The sequence below is a fragment of the Chaetodon trifascialis genome, chromosome 10, assembly GCF_039877785.1.
Source record: "Chaetodon trifascialis isolate fChaTrf1 chromosome 10, fChaTrf1.hap1, whole genome shotgun sequence".
NCBI classification, from domain to species: Eukaryota; Metazoa; Chordata; class Actinopteri; order Chaetodontiformes; family Chaetodontidae; genus Chaetodon; species Chaetodon trifascialis.
This window is the reverse complement of record NC_092065.1, coordinates 14,228,196-14,253,400: the sequence shown is the minus strand read 5'-3', so window position 1 is coordinate 14,253,400 and position 25,205 is coordinate 14,228,196. Positions and strand designations below refer to the sequence as shown.

General features: G+C 41.0%; 1 protein-coding gene across 1 annotated transcript in view; it reads right to left on the bottom strand.

Moving 5' to 3' along the window:
• Nucleotides 1-25,205, bottom strand: part of LOC139337172 (voltage-dependent calcium channel subunit alpha-2/delta-1) — a 58,627-nt gene that overhangs the window by 3,481 nt on the left and 29,941 nt on the right. The window contains exons 11-38 of the mRNA XM_070971630.1: nt 21,051-21,209; nt 20,071-20,175; nt 19,469-19,547; nt 19,204-19,253; nt 19,023-19,112; nt 18,838-18,912; nt 18,650-18,730; nt 18,248-18,322; nt 14,507-14,578; nt 14,161-14,232; nt 13,405-13,466; nt 12,845-12,930; nt 10,053-10,113; nt 9,868-9,959; nt 8,709-8,790; nt 8,114-8,176; nt 7,406-7,509; nt 6,720-6,809; nt 6,554-6,621; nt 6,403-6,441; nt 6,062-6,133; nt 4,009-4,161; nt 3,626-3,678; nt 3,124-3,179; nt 2,847-2,976; nt 1,965-2,077; nt 1,039-1,121; nt 614-693 (exon numbers count right to left, since the gene is read on the bottom strand). Of these exons, the coding sequence (XP_070827731.1) occupies nt 614-693; nt 1,039-1,121; nt 1,965-2,077; nt 2,847-2,976; nt 3,124-3,179; nt 3,626-3,678; nt 4,009-4,161; nt 6,062-6,133; nt 6,403-6,441; nt 6,554-6,621; nt 6,720-6,809; nt 7,406-7,509; nt 8,114-8,176; nt 8,709-8,790; nt 9,868-9,959; nt 10,053-10,113; nt 12,845-12,930; nt 13,405-13,466; nt 14,161-14,232; nt 14,507-14,578; nt 18,248-18,322; nt 18,650-18,730; nt 18,838-18,912; nt 19,023-19,112; nt 19,204-19,253; nt 19,469-19,547; nt 20,071-20,175; nt 21,051-21,209 (2,345 nt within the window). The remainder of the gene's footprint in view (nt 1-613; nt 694-1,038; nt 1,122-1,964; nt 2,078-2,846; nt 2,977-3,123; nt 3,180-3,625; nt 3,679-4,008; nt 4,162-6,061; nt 6,134-6,402; nt 6,442-6,553; nt 6,622-6,719; nt 6,810-7,405; nt 7,510-8,113; nt 8,177-8,708; nt 8,791-9,867; nt 9,960-10,052; nt 10,114-12,844; nt 12,931-13,404; nt 13,467-14,160; nt 14,233-14,506; nt 14,579-18,247; nt 18,323-18,649; nt 18,731-18,837; nt 18,913-19,022; nt 19,113-19,203; nt 19,254-19,468; nt 19,548-20,070; nt 20,176-21,050; nt 21,210-25,205) is intronic.

The window sequence follows — 25,205 nt, the reverse complement described above, 5'->3', positions numbered from 1 at the left end:
CTACATACGCACATTTGCTACTGTCTGAGTGATGTCTGAATATTGCATTGTAATCTCTGAAACCCTAAAAGACCTCAGTTAGAGGCAAAACCCATCTAAATGTTCTTACATACTTACATACAGTTTTTTGTTTGCTATTCATTAAAATACTTCAACTGCCAAGATTTAGTATGCTCTCTATCTGTTAGGGTAAAAAGATATGAAAAAAAAAAAAAAAACTAAACTAAACCAAATAAAAAAAAAAAAAAGATGGCAAGGAGACATGTAGCTTTGTGTAAGGGTTGAGAGGCATGCAACAAAGAAATACATCCCAACTGTTTGTTATTACAGTGCGTTATTTACTTATTCTAGCAGGCCATTTCCTCCTCAAATTATTTGAATGTGTATGAAAGTGGCCTGAATGCTTCTAAAATAGGTTAATGAGTAATGATGCAGATATTATCCAGCAAATATTACATAAGAAATATTAAGAAATGTTAAATGTGGCAGGATTGGCATGACATTGTACTGATTTGCTCATGCCAAGCACATTGCTGTGCTCCAGGAAGAGTAAAAATCACAGTGGTTAATAAGCCAGTAATGAAGCTGCCTGAAGCTGTGTGAAGACACTGACCCTGAACTGAGCACCAAAAACAACAGGAGAGGTGTGGGGCTCAATGTAGAACCTCTGCTGATTGGACACAAGGGCTCATCCTGCCAGACAAGAGCAGCAGCCAGTGGGATGCACAAAAATGAGAATCACAGAACATGAATGGCAAATTATGAGTGAAGAGAGCAAATCAAGCAAGAGAAATAAAAACAATTGAGTGAAAATTGCATGCAGAATACATGAAATAAAAATAAACAGAAATCGATAAATAAAGAATAAAGTGAGGGAATAAATCAAGTATGGATCAGAGTGGAAGAGCGGGCTGCCAACAGTGCTGAACGCTGATGAAAACCAGGCAGAAATTGACAGAGGCCAACTGTGAAGCCTCCTTAATAGAGCTGTTTCCAGATTATTCTCTGCACAAAGGCACGTGTGCGGTCACGTCTTACGTTTTCATTGTTGTCGAAACACACATCCGGCCCTTTGCGGTATCTTGGATTCTGAGCCAGCTCGCACGGGTCTGGACCTTCGGCTGAACAGACACTCTAAGGAAAATTTGATTTACCATCAACAGTGCACTTTTAACACTTTTAACCACAGCAATTTAATGATATGCTGACTCTCAGTTTCCCTGCCAAAAAGCCTCATGTAGTTCCAGCTCATCAGCTTTGGCTGGAGATTCCCTGTTTTTTTATTTGCTGATCTTCCATTTACATCTAAGAGAGATAAAGAAAAGAATGAGGAAAGGCAGTCCTAGAAATAATTACACTCTACTCTATGTGGTTTAGCATTATGATGATGCCAGTGATTCCAAGTTGTTTTGCCATTTAGTCCCTGACAACATAAACACTATTGTTAGGATGACATTTAAATTAATCTTCATCACTGAGCCATGTCATAGGTGTGTATTTAGTGTGCCAGAGCAACATGTGTGCACTATATGTCTGTCAGTGTGTGTGTGTGTGTGTGTGTGTGTGTGTGTGTGTGTGTGTGTGTGTGTGTGTGTGTGCGTTGAGTGGTATTCTTGTTAGCAACCGGAGGCCCTTGTTGTGACCTCATGGTGACCTCTGATGATGACACCTGTACCGTTAAACCAGCAGGAAGCTTAATTCAACCTGATGGCAGCATGCAGCCCACATGACTTTAAACAAAGAAATCTAATCTGGGAGTAATGTGAGACAGGCTTTCATATGCCGTGCATCTGGTTTACTGTTCACTCGTGAATGTTCAGGGGGGACCTACTGCAAACTCCTTAGGTGTGTGTCCTTGTATTGAGAGTTTAAAGCCCTGTCATAAGGGTGATGGATGGAGGACTGGAAAGTAAAAAGGAAGTGTAACTCAATGTTCAATTTTTACGAGTTGAGTGAAAGGATACAGGGCTGCTCAGCCTGTCGTAGCGGCCTGGGGTCACATGACAAACACGTTGCCTTGGCATCAGTGATCAGGAACACTAGGTTGGTGTTTGGCAGCTTCTCGGCGCGATACATTCTAGAAAGCAGACATGGTCACACACACATTCTGTTAAAAAAAGTCTATGCAGAATTCATACAGTAATATTTCTGTGGTGCAAAGACATCATGCAGCTCGAATAACAATTCTCTACAAAAAATTGAATTTGTATATAGAGTACACAGTATATGCTGCATGCACATGCAGGTATGTGTGCAGCTGTGCACATACGTATGCATTCATACCTCCTCTGTCCACTTGTGATTGGCTTTTTATGGTCATCATGAAAGTTTCTGTGTCTACAGTCGTTAACATTGGGGAGTAAAGCACCAGACACGTGGGACTCATAACGCCCAGTAATTACAGCCATATTTAACCCCCTCAGACAGCCCAAATTGACACAAAAGGAGGTTAGAGCAAAGTAAATGTGCAGTGGTCTGTGAATGTGTGTATTAGTGGGTTTGAAGTGTAGCCAGAGAGCAAAGGAAGAAAACCAGATAAAAGAGCTTTTGTGCTTCCCTCTGCAATTCCGGTCACTGACAGATCAAGGTAATCTGGGTCTGATCAGAACTCATCAGAAAACAGCTGCCTGAAATCAGGCTGGAAAACAGAAAGAGACCAGGAAACTAACCCTATTCTGGACTCATCCCTGCAGACCATTAAACGCAAGGATGTCCAGGAAGACCATACAGTAAGAGGTGGCATATTTTTAATAGCGCAATGCATTTACTGTAGACTGAGCCACTGAAATGGAAGCACATAATACAGATTTGTGCACAAACAATCCAATGAAGAAACGCTCACATACCGGGAACAGTTTCCACAGTCCAGGACACCTGAGTAGGATCTTTCATCATTGTCAAAGAAGTACTGAGTCTGCTCTGTGATGCAGCTTTCCTTAAACATGGCATCTGGTATGTCTTCATCTGCTGACTCCGCTGGACATAAGAGATAGATTTAATAAAGAAAAACAGAGTAAAGGATTAGTGAGAAAGTCGTTAAAGGGATCAAAGTACTGTTTTCCTAATCTACTGTAAATACGGCTGACATTTACACTTTACACTATCACAGCTTTTGTTGCTCACCTGCTTCTAGAAGGTTGGGAAACATGAGACCAAAGAAGAGCTGCTGGAGTATCGACCTAGACACAGAGAATGAAAAAAGAAATGAGTCACATGGATGAGTCACTAGACCATCTTTAACTTACTTACACTGAACAACTAAACACTGTGTAATAACAGCCACACATCTGTCTAAGGCTCGAGTCACTGGTGATGTAAATGTCAAGGGAAGGATCAGTCATTGTATTTTCAAAATCTGGTTATATTGTCGTTGGACAGCCATACAGACAGTGATGCAGCACAATGTTGTGTAATTGCCCTTGTCCTACACGGCCCCTCAATAACATACAAGCCCACTCCCAAACAAACTTCTACCCTGAAGTACAAATGTACTCCTACTCTAAAACACACACACACACACACACACACACACACACACACACACACACACACACACACACACACACACACAAACACAAAAAGGGCAAGAAATAAAACACAGAAAACACATAAACTGTACACTCACCAGGCAGCACTGGAGGCCCACCAGCCAATACTGAGTAAGTCTACAATGGTAGGCTGGAAAAAGACAGGAAAAGAAATTCCAAAATAAAACAGATAGGGGTGGAAAAAACGTCATTCAGGCATGATTCATGATTTTCTTTTTTATTTGGCTCTTTTATATTACTATTGTCAATCTAGAAACCAAAAAAAAAAAAAGACAATACACAATCATAATATTAGAAACCAGAAGAATCAAGAACCAGCATAAGCTTTTATCAAAAGTTTTCCCATCCATACCAGCATGTAGATTGAAGGCTAAGTACAGTATGTGCATAAACACGTAAATAATAATAATCTGAGAGGGAGTGACTGCTGTTTGACGGCTTGTGTGAGTCGGTATCTCACCACATAGACAGAGCGGAGTCCTGCTGCAGCCTTGCTGTCTCTCTCTGGGTCGCAGACAGACTGGTAGTCATAGGTCTTGTTGAAAGAATACAGCGAGGTGTTGACCAGGTTGATCATCAACACAGGATCCACCTCGCCAAAGAACTGACCTATCTAGATGATTTCACGCACCCAAACACACACACGCACAAAACAAACAAACAAACAATAAAAGCAGTGTAAGACTCTGCTTGTACAAACAAAACATAAGGTGGTGTATTATTTCCGCTGGCAGAGCTTTATAGGCTTAGCCATTGACCACTGCACACCACTGCACTGGAAATTTACATTTACATGCTTAGCCAGTCAGGATGAGCCCATTCAACCATTTTGTAGCAAAACCATAAAGGGGAGGCAGTCACCCCATCGCTCTTCCACTTTGCTTCTGCAGTCAGGCTTATGTTATATTGTGAAGGAAAAGACAAGTTTAAAAGCGACGCCTGTCTAACATAGAATGTTACATATTCATAACCCTATGAATAAAAAAAGAACAGGTAGTTTCTTACCTTTCAAGATGGCTCAATTTGAGAGATCAGGTGAGCCAAGAATCCATCTTATCTCGCTTCAAGTTATGCACTTGTGGCTGAACCACAGTTCTGGACCAATCAGCATCCTTTGAGGAACTACCGGCAGCCAGCTGGCAATGCTTGGCACGGTTTAGGTGTGAGGACAGCATGACTGTCAATGGCAGTTCCTAAAGAGGTTAGCCTCGATGTTGCTATAGCATCAGTTACATCAAAACTGGAAAGTATTTCTTCATTGACAGAAGAGCAAAGAACTGCACTGAAGGCTTTTCTTGATGGAAAAGATGTTATTGTTCATCTCCCCAAGGGATTCGGCAAGAGTTTCTCTCTCCCGCTAGGTCACATGGGTCGTGGATCTGATTGGTTGAAGTTAGCTTGTTGTCGCTGGTAATAGACAGATGGTTCATCCAATCATCTGCCAAGTATTTTTTTGAAAGGGCTTGACCTTTTGCAAACAGTTTCAAAGGATGACTTCCCAGATGGTTCTGTGCAACAAACCATCTGGCACGTCAGGTTAGGTAGTTTCACAAGTAGATGAATACCGAGTGGATGAGCAATCGGGTTACTGGACTTCTTTTATAGGGACAGGCTTCACAGGGATGAATAAGCTTATTCTAACTGGCCGAACATGTAAAGTGTGTGAAAATGTTTGATAAGCTGATATGCAAAGATGATCTGTAAAGAGGAGTGACTTAGCCCTGATAAAGGGCTCTGGCAGTGATCACAGAACTATGCTTACAATACATGCCTACTGTTCTACAATGGCACAGATACAGCCAAAAAAAAACTGCACAGTCCCAACGGACACCAAATGTTTCACAAGATGTGAAAAAGGGAAAAGAAAAAGATGCTGAGGAGGGTGCTTATTCAAACGCTTAAAGACCGTAAACGCTCTGCCAGACACCGTGATGGTAGAATGATCAAAGACAGCAGAAGTCCTGTCATGGCTGACATGAAATGTTTCCAAATCTGGTGTATATCCTACCACTGACACACAGGGGCCTATAGCAGCCTGAAAAAGTGGAGTTAACACAACAGAGCTGACTTGTTGTATACATGGGGGACTCACTTCACCACAGCTTCCATGACTGGCTAAAACCCATCAGAACCCTCACTTTGATCCTCCTCTTGTGGCTAGTGCTTTACTTTACCAGAGACGTGGATGTACTGCTGTCCTACAGGAGCTTTCAAACAGCTCAGCGCTACCATTCTCATAACTTAGCTGAGTCATAAACCCTTTATTTGACCTCTATATGACATTGATGGATCCCTGTGACAAAGGAAAGAGGAGCTATGTATGTAGAAAGGTAAAGAAGGTAAAAAGAAATATGAATTCTGGCAGTCTTTGATTTGAACTTTAGAACAGGCTACGTGACTACAGATGTTTTATTGTGTGATGGTTTATCATCACTGACAAATCATTTAGAGAAAGACAATAGATAGCATACATGGTCGTGATAAGGTGAAGAAAATGGTTACTGTTAACTCACCAGGCTAATATACTCATCCTGATTGGACATGAGAAGAAATCCCCCATCGTCCAGGATCACACAGTCTACATGCTGCAAGGTAAAACAATGTGTTTTAGGTGCAAATTGAATATCATGTGTCAGTATTTTAAAAATAGATACTAATCAAGCTTAAATGCATGAATACACTGTAGCAAAGGTGTTATCATAATGGTTTTCTGCTGTAAGGTAACGTTAGATTCCTAAGCAAGGCAATTGGCACAACCACGGTCAGGAAAAAACATCATAGAGAAGACAAGAGACAATGAATTCAAAACAAACACAAGTTCTCAGTTTAGATTCAGTAAACTGCATTGCTGTACCTTGTCATTCCTCAGACAGCCACAGATCTCATCCTTGCACTAAAAGGTAAAAAGTGAACCAACAAAGAAATTTGTGCCATAAACCAATAAATAATAAGCAGTGTCAGAGATAATGTATACAGCACAAATAAACCTCATTATCATGACTTACGTTCAGTTTCAGCGTAGCATTCATGAAACTGTTCATCCAGAATGAGACATTGAGTTTTACTCCCACCACTACAGAACAAACCACAAAACAAGCAGAGGTAGCCAGTGAGTCTTTTCATTGATGCTGCATCACAAGAAGCAATCAGTCTGATATTAGCAAGACTGACCTGCCGGTTTGAGTGTGACTTCATCAATCGTGAGGTCCACTGCTTTGCTCACTAGAATACCTGACTCAGATACCAGCTCCCTGCTCTCCGCTGCAATTGAGAAGGGATGCACAAGGGAACTGATAATCATGGCAATTTAACTGAAATCATGTTTAAAAGTACATGGCAGAGAACATTTCAGAATGTGAATCACAGTTAAATATGAATAATGGCTAACCATTGTGGGAAATTCCACTCATTTTTAGCTGCTTGTAATTTACGTGAGTGGAGTGGAGTCTGTGAAGCCAGTACATGTGTTAATCCAGTCAAGTGTAGCTGTAAGCACGGCTACATTACACTGACATTTGCCTATCCTGATGTCTGCTAGAGAGATCAGTGCAGATAACAGGAAGTATACAGGGCAGGAGGAAAGGAGGGGAGGCGGGGGTGATCACTGAAAGACACAGCGTGAAAAGGAGAAGGATAAAGAGAGTGATATCAGAGGCCTGAGAGTGTGATCTTTGCCAGTAGGGTTGGGATGACGTCCAAAGGCAGAGAGCAGGATAGGCCCAGTGCCAGGCCACAGTGAAGATCCTCATGCACAGAAATGTACATGAGCACACACACATACACACACACACACACACACACACACACACACACACACACACACACACACACACATTCGAATCTTTCGGAACACTTACTGTTGAAAGATGGAGCTGTGAAAATATAAATTTCATTGTCCAGGGTCCTTTTGTAGAAGCTGGACTCATATGTCTCAGGATTCTCGGTCCACTCTTCCCCAGCACTGAAAACATTAACATAGTCACGTAATATTATATATGAACCATTATAGGCATAAAACACAAAGCAAATGCGTTTGATCTATCGGAACAACCCTTATTTTAATCTGCAGCCAAATGTTAGTCATCGAAATAAGAGTCACACCCAATCCAGTTGATATATGTCAAAGGCACGATCCAGTAAAAGCAATAACTGATTGTATTTCATGTTTTATTATCAGAAGGAATATGCATTCATATTCAGCTGGAATGTTATATTCTGACCAAGTGGAACCCCCATGTGTAGCTCAGACTAAAGTAGCAGCAAGGAAATTGAGGAAAATGAGCTGCATTTGGCTGCTGGATCTGTGGATTTGACCCATGTCCTGTTCTGGCCTGGCAAGCTCTGGGAGTTCAGCTGAAAGCGTCTAATCCTCTACTTTCTGGAAAATAACCCAGTGGAGCAGGTGAGTAAAGCAGCCAAAAGCACTCAAGCCTTGGAGTATTACAGTCTGTATCCATTTTCATCTCACACATTTACACCAGTAGATATTTGGGCAAAGCTTTCCGTGATATTTTACAATGCCAGAGCTAAAGCTGGAGGAGAAACTGAGTCGCAGAGGAGAGTACCTTCTTGGGTAGACCCTTGTGATTCCTCCATCTGTGGCTACAAACCTGGCCACTATCCCGTCCCTGAGAACATGGAAAACAACAGCCAATGAAACTTCAAAGCCAATCGCTCATATTAGAGAAGATGTTTGTGAACTGTGAGAGCAAACTGCAGACGTGACACGAATCATGTTATGGCCGCAGTCACTTGTCTCTGTATGTCCTAATGTTGAACAGATACTCTGCAGTGTGTGTGTGTGTAAGTGTGCATTCAGATTATTTCAGACAAGTGGGCATACCATGAAAGGAAACACACTGATGTAATTATTTTATTCTCCTTTCAAAAGAGCATGTTTGGCAGAGCTCAGTATGGTTGGGTGTGATATGCATTTTGCACTTTGCTTTCATCGCGTTTCACTAGTTAGACATGATCGAATCACCCAAAGTAGAAAAGAAAGAACTTGTCTGGCTCGGTTAGTCAGTAAATTGCGTGTGAAATGAGCATCAGCTATGGTTGTACAAAGCAATGGTGTACACATGCGACGCAGATTTCCATGTAAGAAGAAATACATCTTTGCATCGCTGAAAACAGAGAACATAAAGGTTTGGCACTCACACTGTCTGCTCGTTCCAAAGTTTAACCAGTTCAGCTGTCAGACCTGCATCCAGGATTAGTCGACTCACCAGGGACACATTACCTATGGATTAAAGACAAGATACATTTCACATATTGTGGACAGTACCACCGTGACAGTACTTAGAAAGGAAATATGGAGGCAATGACAGCCTATTGTTTACAAATTTGGATGGTAAAGATGAATACACTATGTTTTTAGTTTGCACAAGAACTACTATTGATGTGCCACTGAGCGCTGCACTCAACCCAGCGTTCTTTTTTCAGTAGATCTGCTCAACAGCAACCAGTAAGAATACTGAGACGAGGAATGATTAAGTGTATGTGTAAGTTCAAAGTCAGGCTGAAAAGCAGCAGTTGTGTTCAGCCAAATCTTGTCCCTGGATAAATGATCTCATGGCACTTGTCAGGAAAACATCCAGCAGGGAGACATGTTTGTGTAGGTCTTTTCTGACTGACCATTAGGCAGTCAGACAGCAGACACTGCTTTGTGAAGGTTTTGGCTGATGTAGTTTTAGGAGACAGATGACACAGAGGTATCGAGTTCAAACCCCACTTTTGAGAGAAGTACTTTTCAAAAACTGCTAAGACTATGTTTAAATGAATTGTGAGAACATGCTGCACAGACATCAACAAGAAAAGCATTAAAGCCTAAGCATATGGCTTGACCCCGGGTTAAAATGGATCAAGGATACCTAGATCCATTAGCTGGATGATGGTGGTAAGCCATACGAGAGGGAACGATCCATTAGATGATGACAAATCAAGCATCGTGAGTCACTGTGTAGCATGACAGCATCAGGCTTCTAGGAAACTCAGTGGATGAGCCTGACGTCACTCTGGTTAGACGATACTAATCTAATGATCAAAGTCATGCTCTGACCTTCAGATGTTGACCATCGTGATATCTTAGTGGAAAATTCCACCATGAATGCTGGGAAAACATATCACGCATCCATACATACAAACAAACTTCCACTCTCATTACTGCATACATAGCAATTCAACCCACTGTGTATTGATTTAAGTGGCATTGTGTGGCTCAGTGGTATTATAAGAATGCAAACAGAGCAGCAAACTGACATGACAACTCTTGCAGATGTGTCAAGGGAAACAACAGTGAAAAAGATGCATGACTCACATGCATCTGGAGTGTATCTGTCAATGAACTGGCTGAAGTCGAGGAGAAACTGGGTGTTGTTGAGTGACAACTTCAGCTCCTTGCAGTACTCCCTGAAGAAACAGTATTGATCAGTTTCAATCTCAGCCCCTTGTTTGCTCCTGCATTGTGAAAGTGGCTTTTACAAGAGTGTCGGGACCACTCACCTTGGAGCTATGTAGGTGTAACCAAACTCATCAAACTTCTCCAGCTGTATGGTTTCCATCGCTTTTGAAAACACAAAAAACACCTGGTTTAGGCCCATACTGCAATGAGATTGTGGATGTTACACACTGCGGATTAAGTTCTGTGGGATGATTACATGAAGCCAGAAACACTTGACAAGGGGGTGATCATCTTCAATTTTCAGAAATGCCAGCGGGCAATATATGGACACAGTAGTGCATTCTAGCTGAAAGCCCCGCCGACACATGTATATGCACACACACACACACACACACACACACACACACACACACACACACACACACACACACACACACACACATAAAATATTGGACAGAAATGAGGTGATAGATTAAGGTAAAGAGTGTGAATGGAGTCGCAGTGGGGAGGTATGAGAGAATAACTGAGTGAGAAATACTTGCCTTCTTGACCTGTTGTGACCCCAGAGAGAAAGAGATGAGGAGAGGAGAAAGTAGGAGAGACAAAGGGTGATAAAAACCCATTCATCATCTGATAAATGATGTCATACCTTGCAAAATATGCTGAAAATTGTAAATATTCCCAAAGTAGGTAATAAAATACGACAATACAACTGCAACGAAAGAACACTGGATCTCACAGACAAACTTTAAATATATTAAAAAAAAAATCTGAGTGAGTGACTGAGTTCTTAGAAATGCAGAACAGGAAATGATCAGACTATAGCACAAGCATGCGAGGAAACAACATGTAAACATACAGAAGTAATAAAGAAAATTCCTTCCACTCTATGCTTTGTCTGCCCTGGATCTGGATTTCATTTAAAGCACTGTCTGGTGATTCTTATCTCATAAATGACATGACAGGCACCAATGGCCATCATTCACTGGTCTCTTAAAATGAAGACATTTTGGACATTGCCTTTAAAATATATTGAGTCTTGGTGCAGTCTGCGAAAAAAATTACTGAGGACAGAGTTTCCTCGGGGTCATGGAAATCTGGTGCACGATGAAACAATGTCCTTCACATAAAACATAACGGCAGATTCATTGTCCCTCTGTCTCTATAGACTGGGAAGGGTGTCTCTAGGTCCAATTGCTTTCTACACCATACATTCTCTCTCTTTTTTCTTGCTCTTTACTTCTCTGTCACCATCTTTTCAACCCCAGCATTAGGTCATTTATTCAATGCATGCAGCATTCCTGTTATATGAATGAAAAAACACAGTATGTTCATCCATCATACCCTTGGCTAGGGAGCCTCCTTAATGCATTAGGAGGACAAGTGGCTGCAGGAACCACCTACTGCAGGGCAGTGGTAAGGTGAATCAAGGTATTGGTGGTCTGGCTCCAGTGTGAAACTCTATATGGCTGTACAGAGAACTTTAGAGTCCCAAACTCCCCATCTGAGTAGGCTGTGGCAGCTAGGCATGGTGTGTTACTTTCTTTAACAGGCCTGTAAACGTTCTGACAGTCTTTATGGCACAGTGACAGACTCGTTATGGCAGAGAGGGAGTGATACAGAGGCTGAAACACTCAGTCAAAATCTCATCTGTAGGAATAACTGCGCCATTAGCCGTTTACGCTTTGTGGCCTCACATCAAAGTTAAGAAAAATCCACTAAAGCCAGATGGTTATGTGCTGAATCTGGTGTTTTTCTACTAATTATATCCCGTGATCAAAGCGACTCTCCACCCATGCATCTATAAAGTCATGATTAAGCCTTCATACTTCAGAGCCTGTCCATCCATCTATCCATTCATCCATCCATTACTGCATCCATCCATTTATAATTATGCAAACAGAGAGGACAAACATGCTTGTGCAGGGAAAACGCTGGCAAGAGGGAGACAGAGGACACAGGATAGTGAATACTTGCCCCAAGAAGAAGCTGTAATATTCCAAGCAGGAGGAGGAAGGAGGATGGGAAAGAATAATTTGCATCAGAATCAAAATACAAAGAACAGTATGGAGAGTATCAGTTGCACGTACAGTATATGCGCATATTTGAATTTTGAGGTTTTTGTCCTTTTTTGCTTTGTTCTGAGCTGAGAAGCAGCCAGAGTGTATCATACAGCGAGGCAGCTTTGAGAGCACAAACAGGGTGGAAAAAAAAAGCTGAAGAAGAAAAAGGGTGGGGTATTTAGCAGGAATAAAGAGAATGAGGTGAGGACAGGTTTACAGATAGAAAGAGAAAAACAGAGACAGCCAGAGAAAACTATCCAGTCTGTCAAGTTTGGATTGGAGCCTGTTCCTCCACAAAACATTTTGGAAAGAAAAGATGGACTTAAGGACGGGGAGGTAGAGAGATGGAATTGGCCACTGAAACACAGTGTAAAGGGTAGAGTGAAAAAGAAAAAAAAAATGGTAGGAGAGGAGAGGCAATAATGAGCAAAGAGAGGAGGTGTGGGAGGTTTCGTCTTCATCCAAGCCAGAAGGAGGGCCAGAAGAGGGGAGTAAAGAAGGAGAGAAGAGCAAAATGTAGACAAGATCAAAAGAGCTAGCGCCTGGGCTGGGTCTGGGAGAGCAAGAGCATGTGGATGAGTGTGTGTGGGAGTGCGGGGCGACTGACCAGTGGGTTACACTACAAAAGAAAAGCACAGTGGGGATCCACTGATCTGTGCTGCAAATACAAAGGAGTGTCTGTGGTTCCAGCTAGGAAGGAGTAATACATAGTAAGTGGAGATTCTCAAGAGTATGACCCAAAGAAAGTATGCATGGGAGTTGGTGTGAGGCATCAGCAAATTCTGTCAGACTGATTTGTTTGCAATGTTATTTATCATGAGCGTGCATGCCATACTCACACATAGCTTGTTTCATGTCATCCCCCAGTTTAGCTTGAATGAAGTGTTCACTGTATTTAGGCAGAACAAGAGCCAGGCTGCAGAAAAAAACAACCGCAGTCACACTGACGACTGAATTTTGCAGTTGGAGGTCATTTGAGTGAATCATTCGTTTCAGGAAACTGGAGCTCTTCTGAGTTTCTATTCAAAGGTTGATTGAAAGCATGCAATGTTTTCCAACTGTGGAGTGATTTTGAATTCTTTAGTTACATGTGAATCCAGGGAATTTCTATCAATCAAGAGCAAAAATACACAACTACTAAAGGTTTCCATGTTTCTCAGACAGGCATGCTTTTCCGTATGTTCAGTGAAATGCAAAAGATATCTCTTCAATGTATTTCCCATTAACCAAGCAGAGCCTGATGTTAGAAACAGGAGAGTGACCCCTGTTGGCTTAAGTAGTGTCCTCCAACAGCTGGAGTGCCCTCAGTAGTGAACTGTATGAAGTGACAGAGGCAGGCTACTTCTAATACACAATAAAGAAATATTACAAAATTGCTGAGATGGCTCACCTGTAATCTGTTCCATTGACTGGTCCCCATGTGTAGGTCCTGATTCCTCTATCTATGTACCTCTGCCAAAGATGTCACACAGGAGTCAGCATTCAGAAATACTTTGTTATTTTAATCCAAGCAATGCTGTTTTGTACGGTTTATTGTTCACAAAACAATCCAGGACATTATCAGTATTTATTTTAAATAGTAAAATTATTGGATGATTCCAATTAAAGACGTCTGTGTAAAAAACAGGTAAAAACAAGGAAGTCTGGCACATAGCCAGCAGCTCATTTGAGTTTTCTCTCTATGTTTCTCTTTACTTTGTATTAGTGGACAGATATTCTAAGATATCCTCACTGGGAGATGACCTTAATTAATGCAAACAACAGGAACACGACAACTTTGAATACAGAAACATAAAACGCCTGACAAAATGTTGCATGATAAATATTAAAACTAACAGCTTCCTTATTGTTAATGAATTAGCTGATTATAATAGGCCAAGTGATAACAGTATATTTATATTACTGTTAACAGAAGACTCACTTTTTTGTTTGTATAATGGATAAAATGCTGCACTGTGAAAATATTTTATCTCAGCCCAAGTTTGTCTATTCTACAATGTCTTAGAACATCTCTGCAGCACTTCTGCAGAATACGCAGCTGCGGATCAGAAGCATGATGGGAAACCTCTACAAATAAAAATCAAATTTAACATTTCCCAACATACTCTACTGTACCATTTTAAGCCCTTCCACTATTTTCTCTTACCTCATCTTGAGTTTTCACCAGAGTGTGAATGGTACGCTCGCCCGTCTCTCCATCAATCATCATTCTCCTGATCTGTAGGGAAGAGACAGACATGTAGTTCTGTGTGATTCATTGCGTATCAGCTGATTTGAACGCTTTCTGTCTCATAAGCTCATACTAACGAGTTAAAGACACTCAGTAAATCACTTGCAGGGACTGATCGTGATAGTTTTACGAGGAGACTTGAGACATATGGCACCTGAATACCTGGCTGGATGAGTACACACCTTTGTACCTTTGCTTGAGTGTGTGTGTATGTGTGCTTGTGTGTAGGAAGGGGGAATTTCCATGCATGTGCACACTCTACCTCCACTTTGATGTCATTCTCCAGCTCAGCATCCAGGAAGTCTAGGGTAACAGGTTCCTGGAATTTAGGATTCTGCGGACAGGATGAGAGAAAATTAAAGAATACTACACACAATCAAATCTGACGACACGTAACACACTTGATGTGAAAAAACAGACACACCCTTTATTTTAGGCTTAGCTTTTAGCTGGAAGCAAAGTTTATTATGTAATAACTGTCTTTCATATCATTCTATCTAAAACCTGATGAGTTAATAAAGCAAAATGGTCTAAAACGCAGTGGACCATTATCCAGTCTTACTATGGCAAACAGCCATAGAGAGGAACAGTCTGTGTCTGCATTATACAGTACTGCCACAGCATTCAATAGCAAATTGTTTATTTTAATTATTTGAGACACAATGATCTTTTGTTTTCAATTCAGGAGCAATGCCAATCACTTTTCTGAACACATGAATCTAATCAAATCCATGGAATAAAAATAGAGGGTACCATATGGCAGCGTTTTGACAGCATATCTGTGACACCAGACACAGCCGAATCTGATTTGATACAAAGTGACACTGGACCCTATTAATGTCCTCTCTTAAAAACCCTATACATCTGAGTGGCTTTATGGTGGTATAAAATGGTAGCAGTAATCTAGTGCTTCTCTATAAAACGGCAGTACGTGGAATCTGATACCAGTCTGTCCTCCACAGCGTTTGTTCACTCTGCGCCTCGCAATGTGGGGTGATGTGGTGAGAGCATGCAGTGCTTGTGCTGATGTGGTGTTTTCTACATAGTTTCTTGTTTTTATGTTGACATATGCGAACATTGGCTCTGAAAATCAATAATTATGCATTTAAACTTTAAAGAGAGGGAAGGGAATTAGAAAAATAAAAGCTCTGAATGAATCAGTGCACGGACAAGAGAAGCAATAAACTCAAAATGCTAAAAAATACTCAATCAACTAAATGGCATGAGATGAGTTCCTTACATTTGATGGTAAGAGAAATGAAATGCAGCAGCAAAGGAAGGCGATTAAGATGAAGCATCTCAACATGAAAATGAGAAAAGAAAGAATAAAAGATCAAGAGGTACACAGAATGAAACATCAAACATGCACAAGAAAGAAAGGATAGAATATAAAAGGAACGAGAACGGGAATGCTGGATGGTGTGAACAGCAAAGTTAAAAACATCAAATGAGGGATAAGGAGTGAGGAAAGAAGAGCAGCAAGATTAAAAAGAAAGGATGCGAGAGTGAGGGAATGTCAGCTGAGATTTGTTGAGGTGAGCTGGGGTGTGAGATCAAAATGAAAATGCTGCTGCAACTGGGGAGATTTGTGTGATGAATATGAAATATGTACAAACATAATACAAATACAGAGAGAGCCGCTGCTGAGACAGAGAGAGATGAGACATGGGAAATGTTCAAAGGCCCAAGGTCACCATCAGTATTCACACAATCTCCCATTTGGCTGATTCAATGAGACAAAGAATGATTGACGTCAGCCCTCCAAGCCTTACACACACACACACACACACAATGCAGAGGGTTTATGAGAAGAAAAAATAGTAACAATGCTACAGTGCTGTCCTTCTTGAATGCTGCATTAAACTGACGTAATTCCGACAATGCCTTTGTGTGTGTGTGCGTCTGTGTTATAACACTAGGGTTGCTCTCAGCTGACATTGCTTTGTATACATTTGAGATGAAACCTGAAATACTGTCCAATACAATCCTCAGTCCTCTTCACACTCTATTCTCTCCAGCACCCACATATGCTAAAATCAAAGCACAGCAAGGAACGTGCACATAGAAAAAGACGCAAAACTGAAGTTAAAAATGGCAACATCCATAGAACGATTTGTGGAGACCAACAAAAAAACCTGTTGATGACTCAAAACAAGTATTTTTTCAGTTAGTCAAATCCTTTGTGTCTATTTGGAAATCATCAAATGTCCCTCATGTCAGTACGAGCTATGGAGGCGACTATAGGTAATTGACAAACCACCAGGATTTGTCATTTTGGTTCTCTAGGAATCAATCTTGTCACAAAATACGCTCACACGTACACAATGACAGCACATACATATGACACGTAATTTTTTAATAAAACTTTCTAAGCAACATAAAAATATATCAATGCTTCTGTTTGGGGGAATTAACACAGAGGATAGTAGATCACATAATAGACATAATGTCCCCTGCAAAAAGTACAGTGACTGCTACTGCATCTGTTGAAAACTATATCTATTTGACTACAATACAGAAAGCTTTACATTGCTACTTTTAGGAGCTACTTCTGCAATCTACAGGACAGGATCCGCTTTGTCTCACCTCATGAAAAGTGACTGCGTACTTATTATTGAGCCTGAGCTTCCTGTTACGAATCCTTTTCTGGGAAAATTATGAAAAGATGGACAGTGATGCACTGTGGTTGTTCAAAAATGTCACTGTGTGTGTGTGTGTGTGTGTGTGGGTTTGTCAAACACATACATCAAATACATACACACATTGTGTCACTTCCAGCTGCATCTCAGTAACCAGTAAGTACATCTACACATGCACACACACACACACACACGCACATAGAGCTGTGTCTGGAGTTAAGTGTTTCAGTCTGGGTGAAAAGATTGGGAGGTGACAAAGGACATGAGGGAAGTCCCCTTTAAGAGAGAAAATGCAGTTTTTCATTCTCTCTTACCGCTGCATTAAAAGGTTATAGCGGACCAGTTTTTTCCTCAGTGTCTCTGTATGACTAACATGTCCTCTTCACGTAACTTCCAGGAGCCTTGAGTCATAGCCACAGCATATACTTGATTTATTGTGCTTTGACAGGTAAATTATCAAGCCAATAAAACCTATTAAACTCAGAATGAAAATAATTGGATTCATAAGTGTTTGTCATGATGTATTAGATTGTGGAGAGTTGTAGACTGATGGATGGGATGTGCGTTCGCAAAGGATCATCTGTTTCAGATCCAGGGAGGTGGTTCTGAACATCATGCTCCCAAACGCAGAGCTGAGTCCTGGGCAGCACATGGTCACTGTGCAGCCTGTCAGAACCTGTTTTCCTCAGGCTGAAGGAAGCAGTTTGGAACGTCTGATAGAGTCAAAGCTACATTTTGCCGGGTCACATCCTAATAGCTGTCGGTGGCTTGAAATAATGCTATATTTATTCAAGTTACACTACTAAGGGCATTTTACCACTGGAGGTTTTTGGTGAACTTTGAGCCTTGCTGTAAGCCTGCTTAAAGGAGTTAACAAATAAAAAATGTTCAATGAATTGAATTAGCTAAAAGTGAGTTGAAAGTACAGTAAAGACTACCTTCCTCCCAAAAACAACAGAAAAAAAAACACATTAATCAATGTAAATAAGAAAAAAAAACAAAAAAACATCACAAATTAAATTATATTCTGGGGTGTTCTACTTTCACTTTAAAACACATTATCTCTATTATATGCCACAGTGCCCCTTCTTATCCTTCATTCTTAAACATATATGCCAGTTTGCTGCCAAGTCTACATACTGTATCTTTTTTATCTCACATGGTAATGGGTGACCTTCTCGCTGACATCTGAGAACTGATGATATCAAGTCATACTCTAAATGGGGAATGAATTCTTTTCATGAAGATTGATGAGGTGACGGCACATGGAAAAGTTTGAAAAGAGCCTGCACCATCTGCTAGCCTGCATGTTATTCATCCATGTGGAATAGTAAGAAAGCGACGCACAGGGCCAGATGCCATACCTTTGGCTGGAGATTGGGGTGCAGCAGGACGTATCCATTGGGATCAATGGCAAAGTAGTATCCATTTGGGCCAATCTGAAGCAAAAGATGGACAGAGGGGAGGGACATTCATTTTTTGTGTCCAGAAAACCACATGATGTCAGTGCATGTAGAGTATAATGGCAAGACAATTGATAATGGCTGTCTAACATGCTGTAATTAATGACAAGGACATTTTTCATGTGTGCATGACTTTACATAGACATTAGATTTCTAATGGAATCACATTATGTATTAATTGCACCAGAGGGAAAGCTGCACAAGTTTTTCAAAGGTGAGCAAGTCACAGGGCTCAGTTTGATAAATGTGTTCGTCTATGTGCGTGCGACCACATATGTGATCAATATGAGATGTTAAACTCACTGTGAAGCGTGGTGTGAGCTTCTTGATGTCATCCAAAGATACATCAATCCCCATCACGCCAAGAATCAACTGATTCTGGTGCTGAGAGAAAGAATGAGAGAATGAGGATGAGATAAAACACGTATTCATCAGGTCCTGCTACCGCTGACTCGTCACTCATCGTGTGGTCGAGCATTTATTAACTGCACCTCGCCATTCCGGTCATCTTTGGTCTTCGTTTTGTTGAAGACAGGTAGTGTCCCAGTTATGACCAGACCCAGTTCCTGATGGAGGTTCAAGCAAAAGAATTATTCAGTTCAGGAATATAAAATGAACATCATTTATGTGTCAGTCAACTTGTAAAATAAATGATCAGACACAGAAAGTGTCATACCAGAGCATCGAGGTATACATTAGTCCACTGGACTTGTTTAGCCTGCTTGTCTGCCAGAACCATGGGTCTTCCTAGGACGTCCAGGTACTCCTGCATTGGACAACACATTTTCCAGATTAATGCTTCTGCGCCAACAGAATGTTAAGTGCTTAAAGACAAACACGATAAATCGCACTCTAACCTGTGTGTTTATTCTGATGGCTCCGATGGACGGAATCTCATAGAAGTAACCTGCGTAAATTAGCAGACATGATCATTTAACAGACACTTAATGCAAAAAACAACCTGCAATTCTATAGTGGTGTCTGCCTAAGCATGACTCTTTGCTTAGTGTCAGGTGACTTATCAGACTCAGAAAAACAAAGTTAATTGATATTCAGGCATCTTGCTTGTGCAGACTGAGGACTGTAACTAACTGACAACAAGATAACTGATGTGTGCTGTACCTTTATTAGAGCAGGCCATCCACTGAATGGGTCCTTTATCGTAGTTGTGCTGTCCTACTGAGAAGGTGAAGATCCTCACCTGGAGCAGATTCAACAATATTTATCATGACATACCTCTCGATAAATAAACAAATATTCTTTATAATTATGGTAGGCCAAATTATATATTTTTTTCTATTTTTTCTTTAATATTCGTTTCCATCAAAACAATGAACAAGAAAACATATAATGATGCAGTCATAATGTATTTTAGATCAATTTCTTTTTCAGTCTAAAAAATGCTCAGCTGTATGTGCTGTTTTGATAATGATGTGTGCACAACCTCTCCTCAACCTTGTGCATGTGCACATTTGTGATTCGTGTGTGTGTGTGTGTGTGTGTGTGTGTGTGTGTGTGTGTGTAGGTCTTGGATTCACATTTTATGCAGAAAACCTAATCTGCCTTCTGCATAAACTTTTGGGTTGTGAGGAAAAAACACGGAAGCTGCAGCCCAAAGGGAGCTTCAAAAAGCTGAGTCTTACAAAAACTACAACAGGAGCACATCCACATAGATAAAATCAAACAGCATGTGTGTGCGTGCATTTTGTGTCTCATCAACATACCTTTTTATCAGCATTGTACTTCTCCAGTATGGCCTGAGCTCTTTCCTCTCCTCCATCAGTAAACAGCATGATGATTTTGTTGCAGTTTGCTCTACTCACATTAGTCTAGTCAAAGGAAAATAGAACAACATTTTCTGATTAACAGGTAATTTATTTTCAGCCGTCTGCTGGTTCTTCCTATTTTGGCCTAAATAAAGATACCGACTCACACCGTCATAAACTTTGCCATACTTGATGCTTTGATTGTCTGGTGTCATCTTCTCAAAATTTAATCAACATTAATTAACAATCTCATACATCATCAACAAATAACGGTTCACAGCAATATTATGCTGTAAATATGCATGGCCCCAAGAGGATGAACCCAATTATCTTTGGTGACCTCAAGAACTTTGCCTTTTTTTATCAGACTTACAGTCCATTGCAGTCTGCTCTTTTTCAGATTTTGGAGTATTTCTGCTTTATTGATAGGGATAACTGCAGAGAGAGAGAGCAGGGAAGAGCCCAGGATGGAACTGAAGCTGTCAAACTACGGGGTGTTATGAACTTTGTAGCTTCTAGGAATTACTAGACTTCAGACTTAGTCTTGTTAAAAGTTTGTAAAATCATACCTAATTATGTCACATATCCTCTACTAGTGTATCTGTATTATTCTGTGGAAAACCAAGTTCAGACATTAACACTCATATAACTTTAAGTCAAATAACCCCCCTTGAGGAAGATGCTTCAGGGTGGTTTCAGGGTGGTCATTCATCTGTAACAGTCTAATATTTTCTTCACTGTCTGGACAATTGAGTCGAGGTAATACATTCAACCAGCAGATGGCAGTGAAAGACAATGCTCTGCTGCTGCCGACAATATGGAGGCATCAGGGCGTTACATTCATTCAAAACTTGTTTTAAGCCTCGCCTGCTCTCAGTTACTGCTTAAAAGAGACAAAATGTTTTTTCATTAACAAAATGAGGGAACTTTTATCTTACCGCAGAGAGCTGCTCAAAAGCAAACTCAAAGCCTTTCGTGTAGTTTGTAATCCCTTTAGCTGTGATGTTCTGTACAGCATCCTTCAGCAGCTTCTTGTTCCGAACGTTGGCTTGAACCAGATGGTCGAAACACGCCGTCTTCTTCACCCTGGTGTTAAACTGGAAAACAGAGGCAATGAGTTGTGACCTACAAATTATTCATACGGATACAACATGTGTGCACCTCAAACAAATGATACAAATGCAGCACACACACTCAAACACTCCCACCTGGCCTTGGCTGTTATCAAGCAGTGGTAAACAGACACATTCATCAAGCCCCACTAATTGCTTCACATCCTCTGAGCTCAATGATTCGGTACCCATGGAAACAAGATTTTGCTATATAAGAACAAGGTTAGGCAGCAACACCATCTTTTTTTTTTTTTTTAAAGGTGAGACCTCCTCATTTCCACACCTCAGCACACATATGCACACACACGCCACCGAACATTAACCAAAAGCCTGCCTCATTCACACTGAACTGTGCTCCAAGTCTGGCTGATTTTCATTGTAAAATATCTGAACGGAGCCTATTAGATTGTCCAGGATGAACAGAAAGGACAGATTCAAAGAGCTCTCAATGACGATAAGTACACATGACAGAATAAATTATATAAAAGAACAGAATACATAATATTGGTATAGGAAGGACAATGGACAGCAGTATAGTAAACTAGCACAGCTATTGTGTTGCAGAACTCTTCTAAAACAATACTGCGCCTCATCGATCTCCACTAATCAATGTGTCTCTGTGAGATGGCCAATAGTGAAGCTGAAAACACTGATCTACACAGACAAGCAAGGAGGCAAGAGCCCTAACTATATGTGTGTGTGGTTGTCTATGACTGTGTGTGTGTGTGTTTTTCCAATGAGCCTCATAGCCTTGAAGTTCCTTTTACATTGACAATAACAGATATACACATCTAAGGCAGAATGACGATGGCTGTGACGAAAGGACTGGATCAAAGCAACAGCACGTAAACACGCACACACTCACAGACACACAAGTTCACATAATTGCCCCCGTAGAGCAGTTGGGGATCTTATCACACAATCTATTAAAAGGAGAAGTGAGGAAGGTGAGATGGGAATGTGGGAGGGTGAGGAGCAGGAAGTGACAGGAAAAGGACAGAAAAAGAGAAGGGGGAGGTGTGAATTCAGGATTTAAAAGCAGGAAAGTGAGAAGGTGTATCACATATAGAAAATAATGAGCTCACGTGGTGTACATATGTTGCACATCAATCACATTCTGGTTTGAAAAATACTATTTTTGTAGATAAGAAATGGAAAAAACAAAATGATTGTGTAATTACCGATAAAACACATTCTCGCTTTGTAAGATACTGTTATCGGCCTTGCACACCAACGAATACAATCTACTACAGATTCCACTGTTCCCTTGTGATCCTATTACAACAGCTCTTGTGTGTGTGCGTGTGATGGTCCAGGCCTTGGGAATGGATTAGTGATGACACAAGAGAGAAGCTAATCGTCAAGCCCTAATCCCGCTGGACTCTCTGCTACTCTGGTTTGGTGCTTCTGCTTGCCTGGACTGATGCTGGCTAACAACACTGACACCAGCTAACACGGCTGAACAGGCTGGATAAAAGTGACGGAGGCTCAGTGAGGCGGGAGGGTGAGGGAAAGCAAGAACACAAGTGAAAAAAAGAAAAAAACAGAGGATGAGGACAGAAAGGGAAAGAATGAGTGGAAAGAAAGAGCCATCTGAATTCTTCTGACCTACTGCAGCTGTCAAGGAAGTGTGCGAGCATCTTCCATGACCAAATGCCAACTTAGTCCCTGGGCTACTCTTAATGAGGAAGGATTTATGGGTAATATCAGAGATTAATGATTTAGTGTCAGGTTACAACACCCTCAGGCCCAGACATAGGGCGCGGTGCATGTGTGTGTGTGGGCGTGTATGAGTAAGTGAGTCAATGACAGAGAGAGAGAGACAGTTCATTATAATGGCCAGCAGGGGGCGTCAAAGATGTCTGATTGTATGTACGCTTATGAGAAAATGACCCAGGTTCTCACTTGATTGATTGATTGATACCTCACCAAACAATTTCCTAATGAGTCTATAGTGTCAGTCACTAGCTCCCCGTCTTCTTCAATTCAACATGGTGGTCACTTTGTAAATTCCGGACAAGTTTGCTGGCTGTTGGCGCAGTGTATGCTTTAGGGCGTGGCTACCTTGTGATTGACAAGTTGCTACCACAGCATGTCCTTGGGTTCTTAGTCAGATCCAATCAGGATAGAGGTGTAGTGATGAGTATCCTCCCCAGCTCCACCCTGTCATCCAAATATGGTCACTTCTGGCTCCAATAAAAACAAGATGGTGACAGCCATAATGCCAAACTCAAGGCTTCAAAACAGTACTTCACAAACCAAAGGGTCAACTGGGGTTCAGACTTTGTGGTTTGGATAATCTGGCTAAACTGTTGGCTTATTTACAACCTGTCTGATGGTCTAACTGCTCACTTTTCTTACACTGTTGAACTTGATTATAGCACTGTCTCCAGTATAGACAAATACCAGATTTGGTAAGGACAGTGTTATTGTAAACAATAGAACCATTTGTCAAAGCTATAAATATGACTCAAATTTTTATAAACTTACATTACCCTTTATACTTTAACATGGGGCTACTTGATTATGGCTAAATCATAATTCTGATTATGTTGGTCAATGTCGAGATCTCGATTTTTTTTTAACAAGATTACTGATTGGACAGATCATGCATTTATTTAACTTTAAATAAAAAAGCCTTTTTGGATTTCCTTTAACTTTAAATATTATTCCGCTGAAAACTAAAATAAATCTTTTACAATAGTAATGATAAGACTAATATTAATAAAGATTAATAATAATGATATTTGGTATATAAAAGCAAGAGAGGATTGCTGAAATGGAACTCGCTCATCCTTTTTGACCACTCCAAGCACCAGTAATGTAGCAGCATGCCAAGTCAGCCTGTTACGTTGGTGAGTCTGAGAGAGAGCAACAAAAAACGGAATCTGACACAATAATCATTTTATCTTGTTTTCATAATTTCCAGAATTGATATTGAAATTGGCATTGAAAATAACACATCCATGCATGGTTTGCATGGTCCTCAGATCGCTTCAGGATTGTAGAGAAACAATTCAAACAAATGAAAAAAAAAAAGTTGCAAGTCAAGACTGTGTTGAACTTTATGAACAAATCTCACTCCGTCTCACTTTCTTGACACACACACACACACACACACACACACACACACACGCACACACACACACTGAGCTCTTCGACAGATTCCAGTAATTGCACATCTTTGCAGAATCACAAGTCCACCGTGAAACTGAATACATTGTGCCCAAGACAAAGGGTCCCTGGAGAGAGGAAACAGAGTCTGAATGGCTGTTTTTGTGCAAGGAAAATGAAGACAGCTCCAATCTCTATAAAGACCCATCTCAATAAACACCTCCACTGGCACCCATCTACGCATCACACAGTCTCCTGATTGGCTCTTTCGGAGTGCAATCACAAGCATGGAAGGCCTAGAATAGATGGTCGGAGAATGAAAAGGTGGAGGGGGAGAACGAGGGAAGTGATTGGTGGGCGAGAAAAGTAAAAATGAAGGGAAAGAAAGTGGGAGCAGTGAAAGGAGGAAAGTTGAGGCATTGTATATAGTAGAGGGGAGGCGTGCAGCATGCAGGGAGATCATGCATTGACACAAAGAGATGAATCGAGGTATAAGGTGAAATGTTGAGCCTCAGTGATGAAAGGAAAGAGTGATGGAGAGACCAAGGGGGTGATGAATGAGTGTTTCCAAGGGTTCACTCCAGTCAGAGGTGCAACTTTAATTCCTTTAGGAAAGGTGGGAATGTACACACATGCATGCACACACACGTACACACCTATGGGTAAGGAGGTGGGATGAAGGCATGTAGGGCAGAGTTTTAATCCTGTACACCAAATAGAGCAGTGGATATTTCATTAAAGGTCTGTTTCAGGGTGGCCAGGCCTGAGAGAAATCCATATTTCATTACTTGTCATCCATCTCTCTGTCTGTCTTGTGTGTATATGTGTGTGTGGCCACGTGCACAGAGTCCTCATGTGTGTATCTGC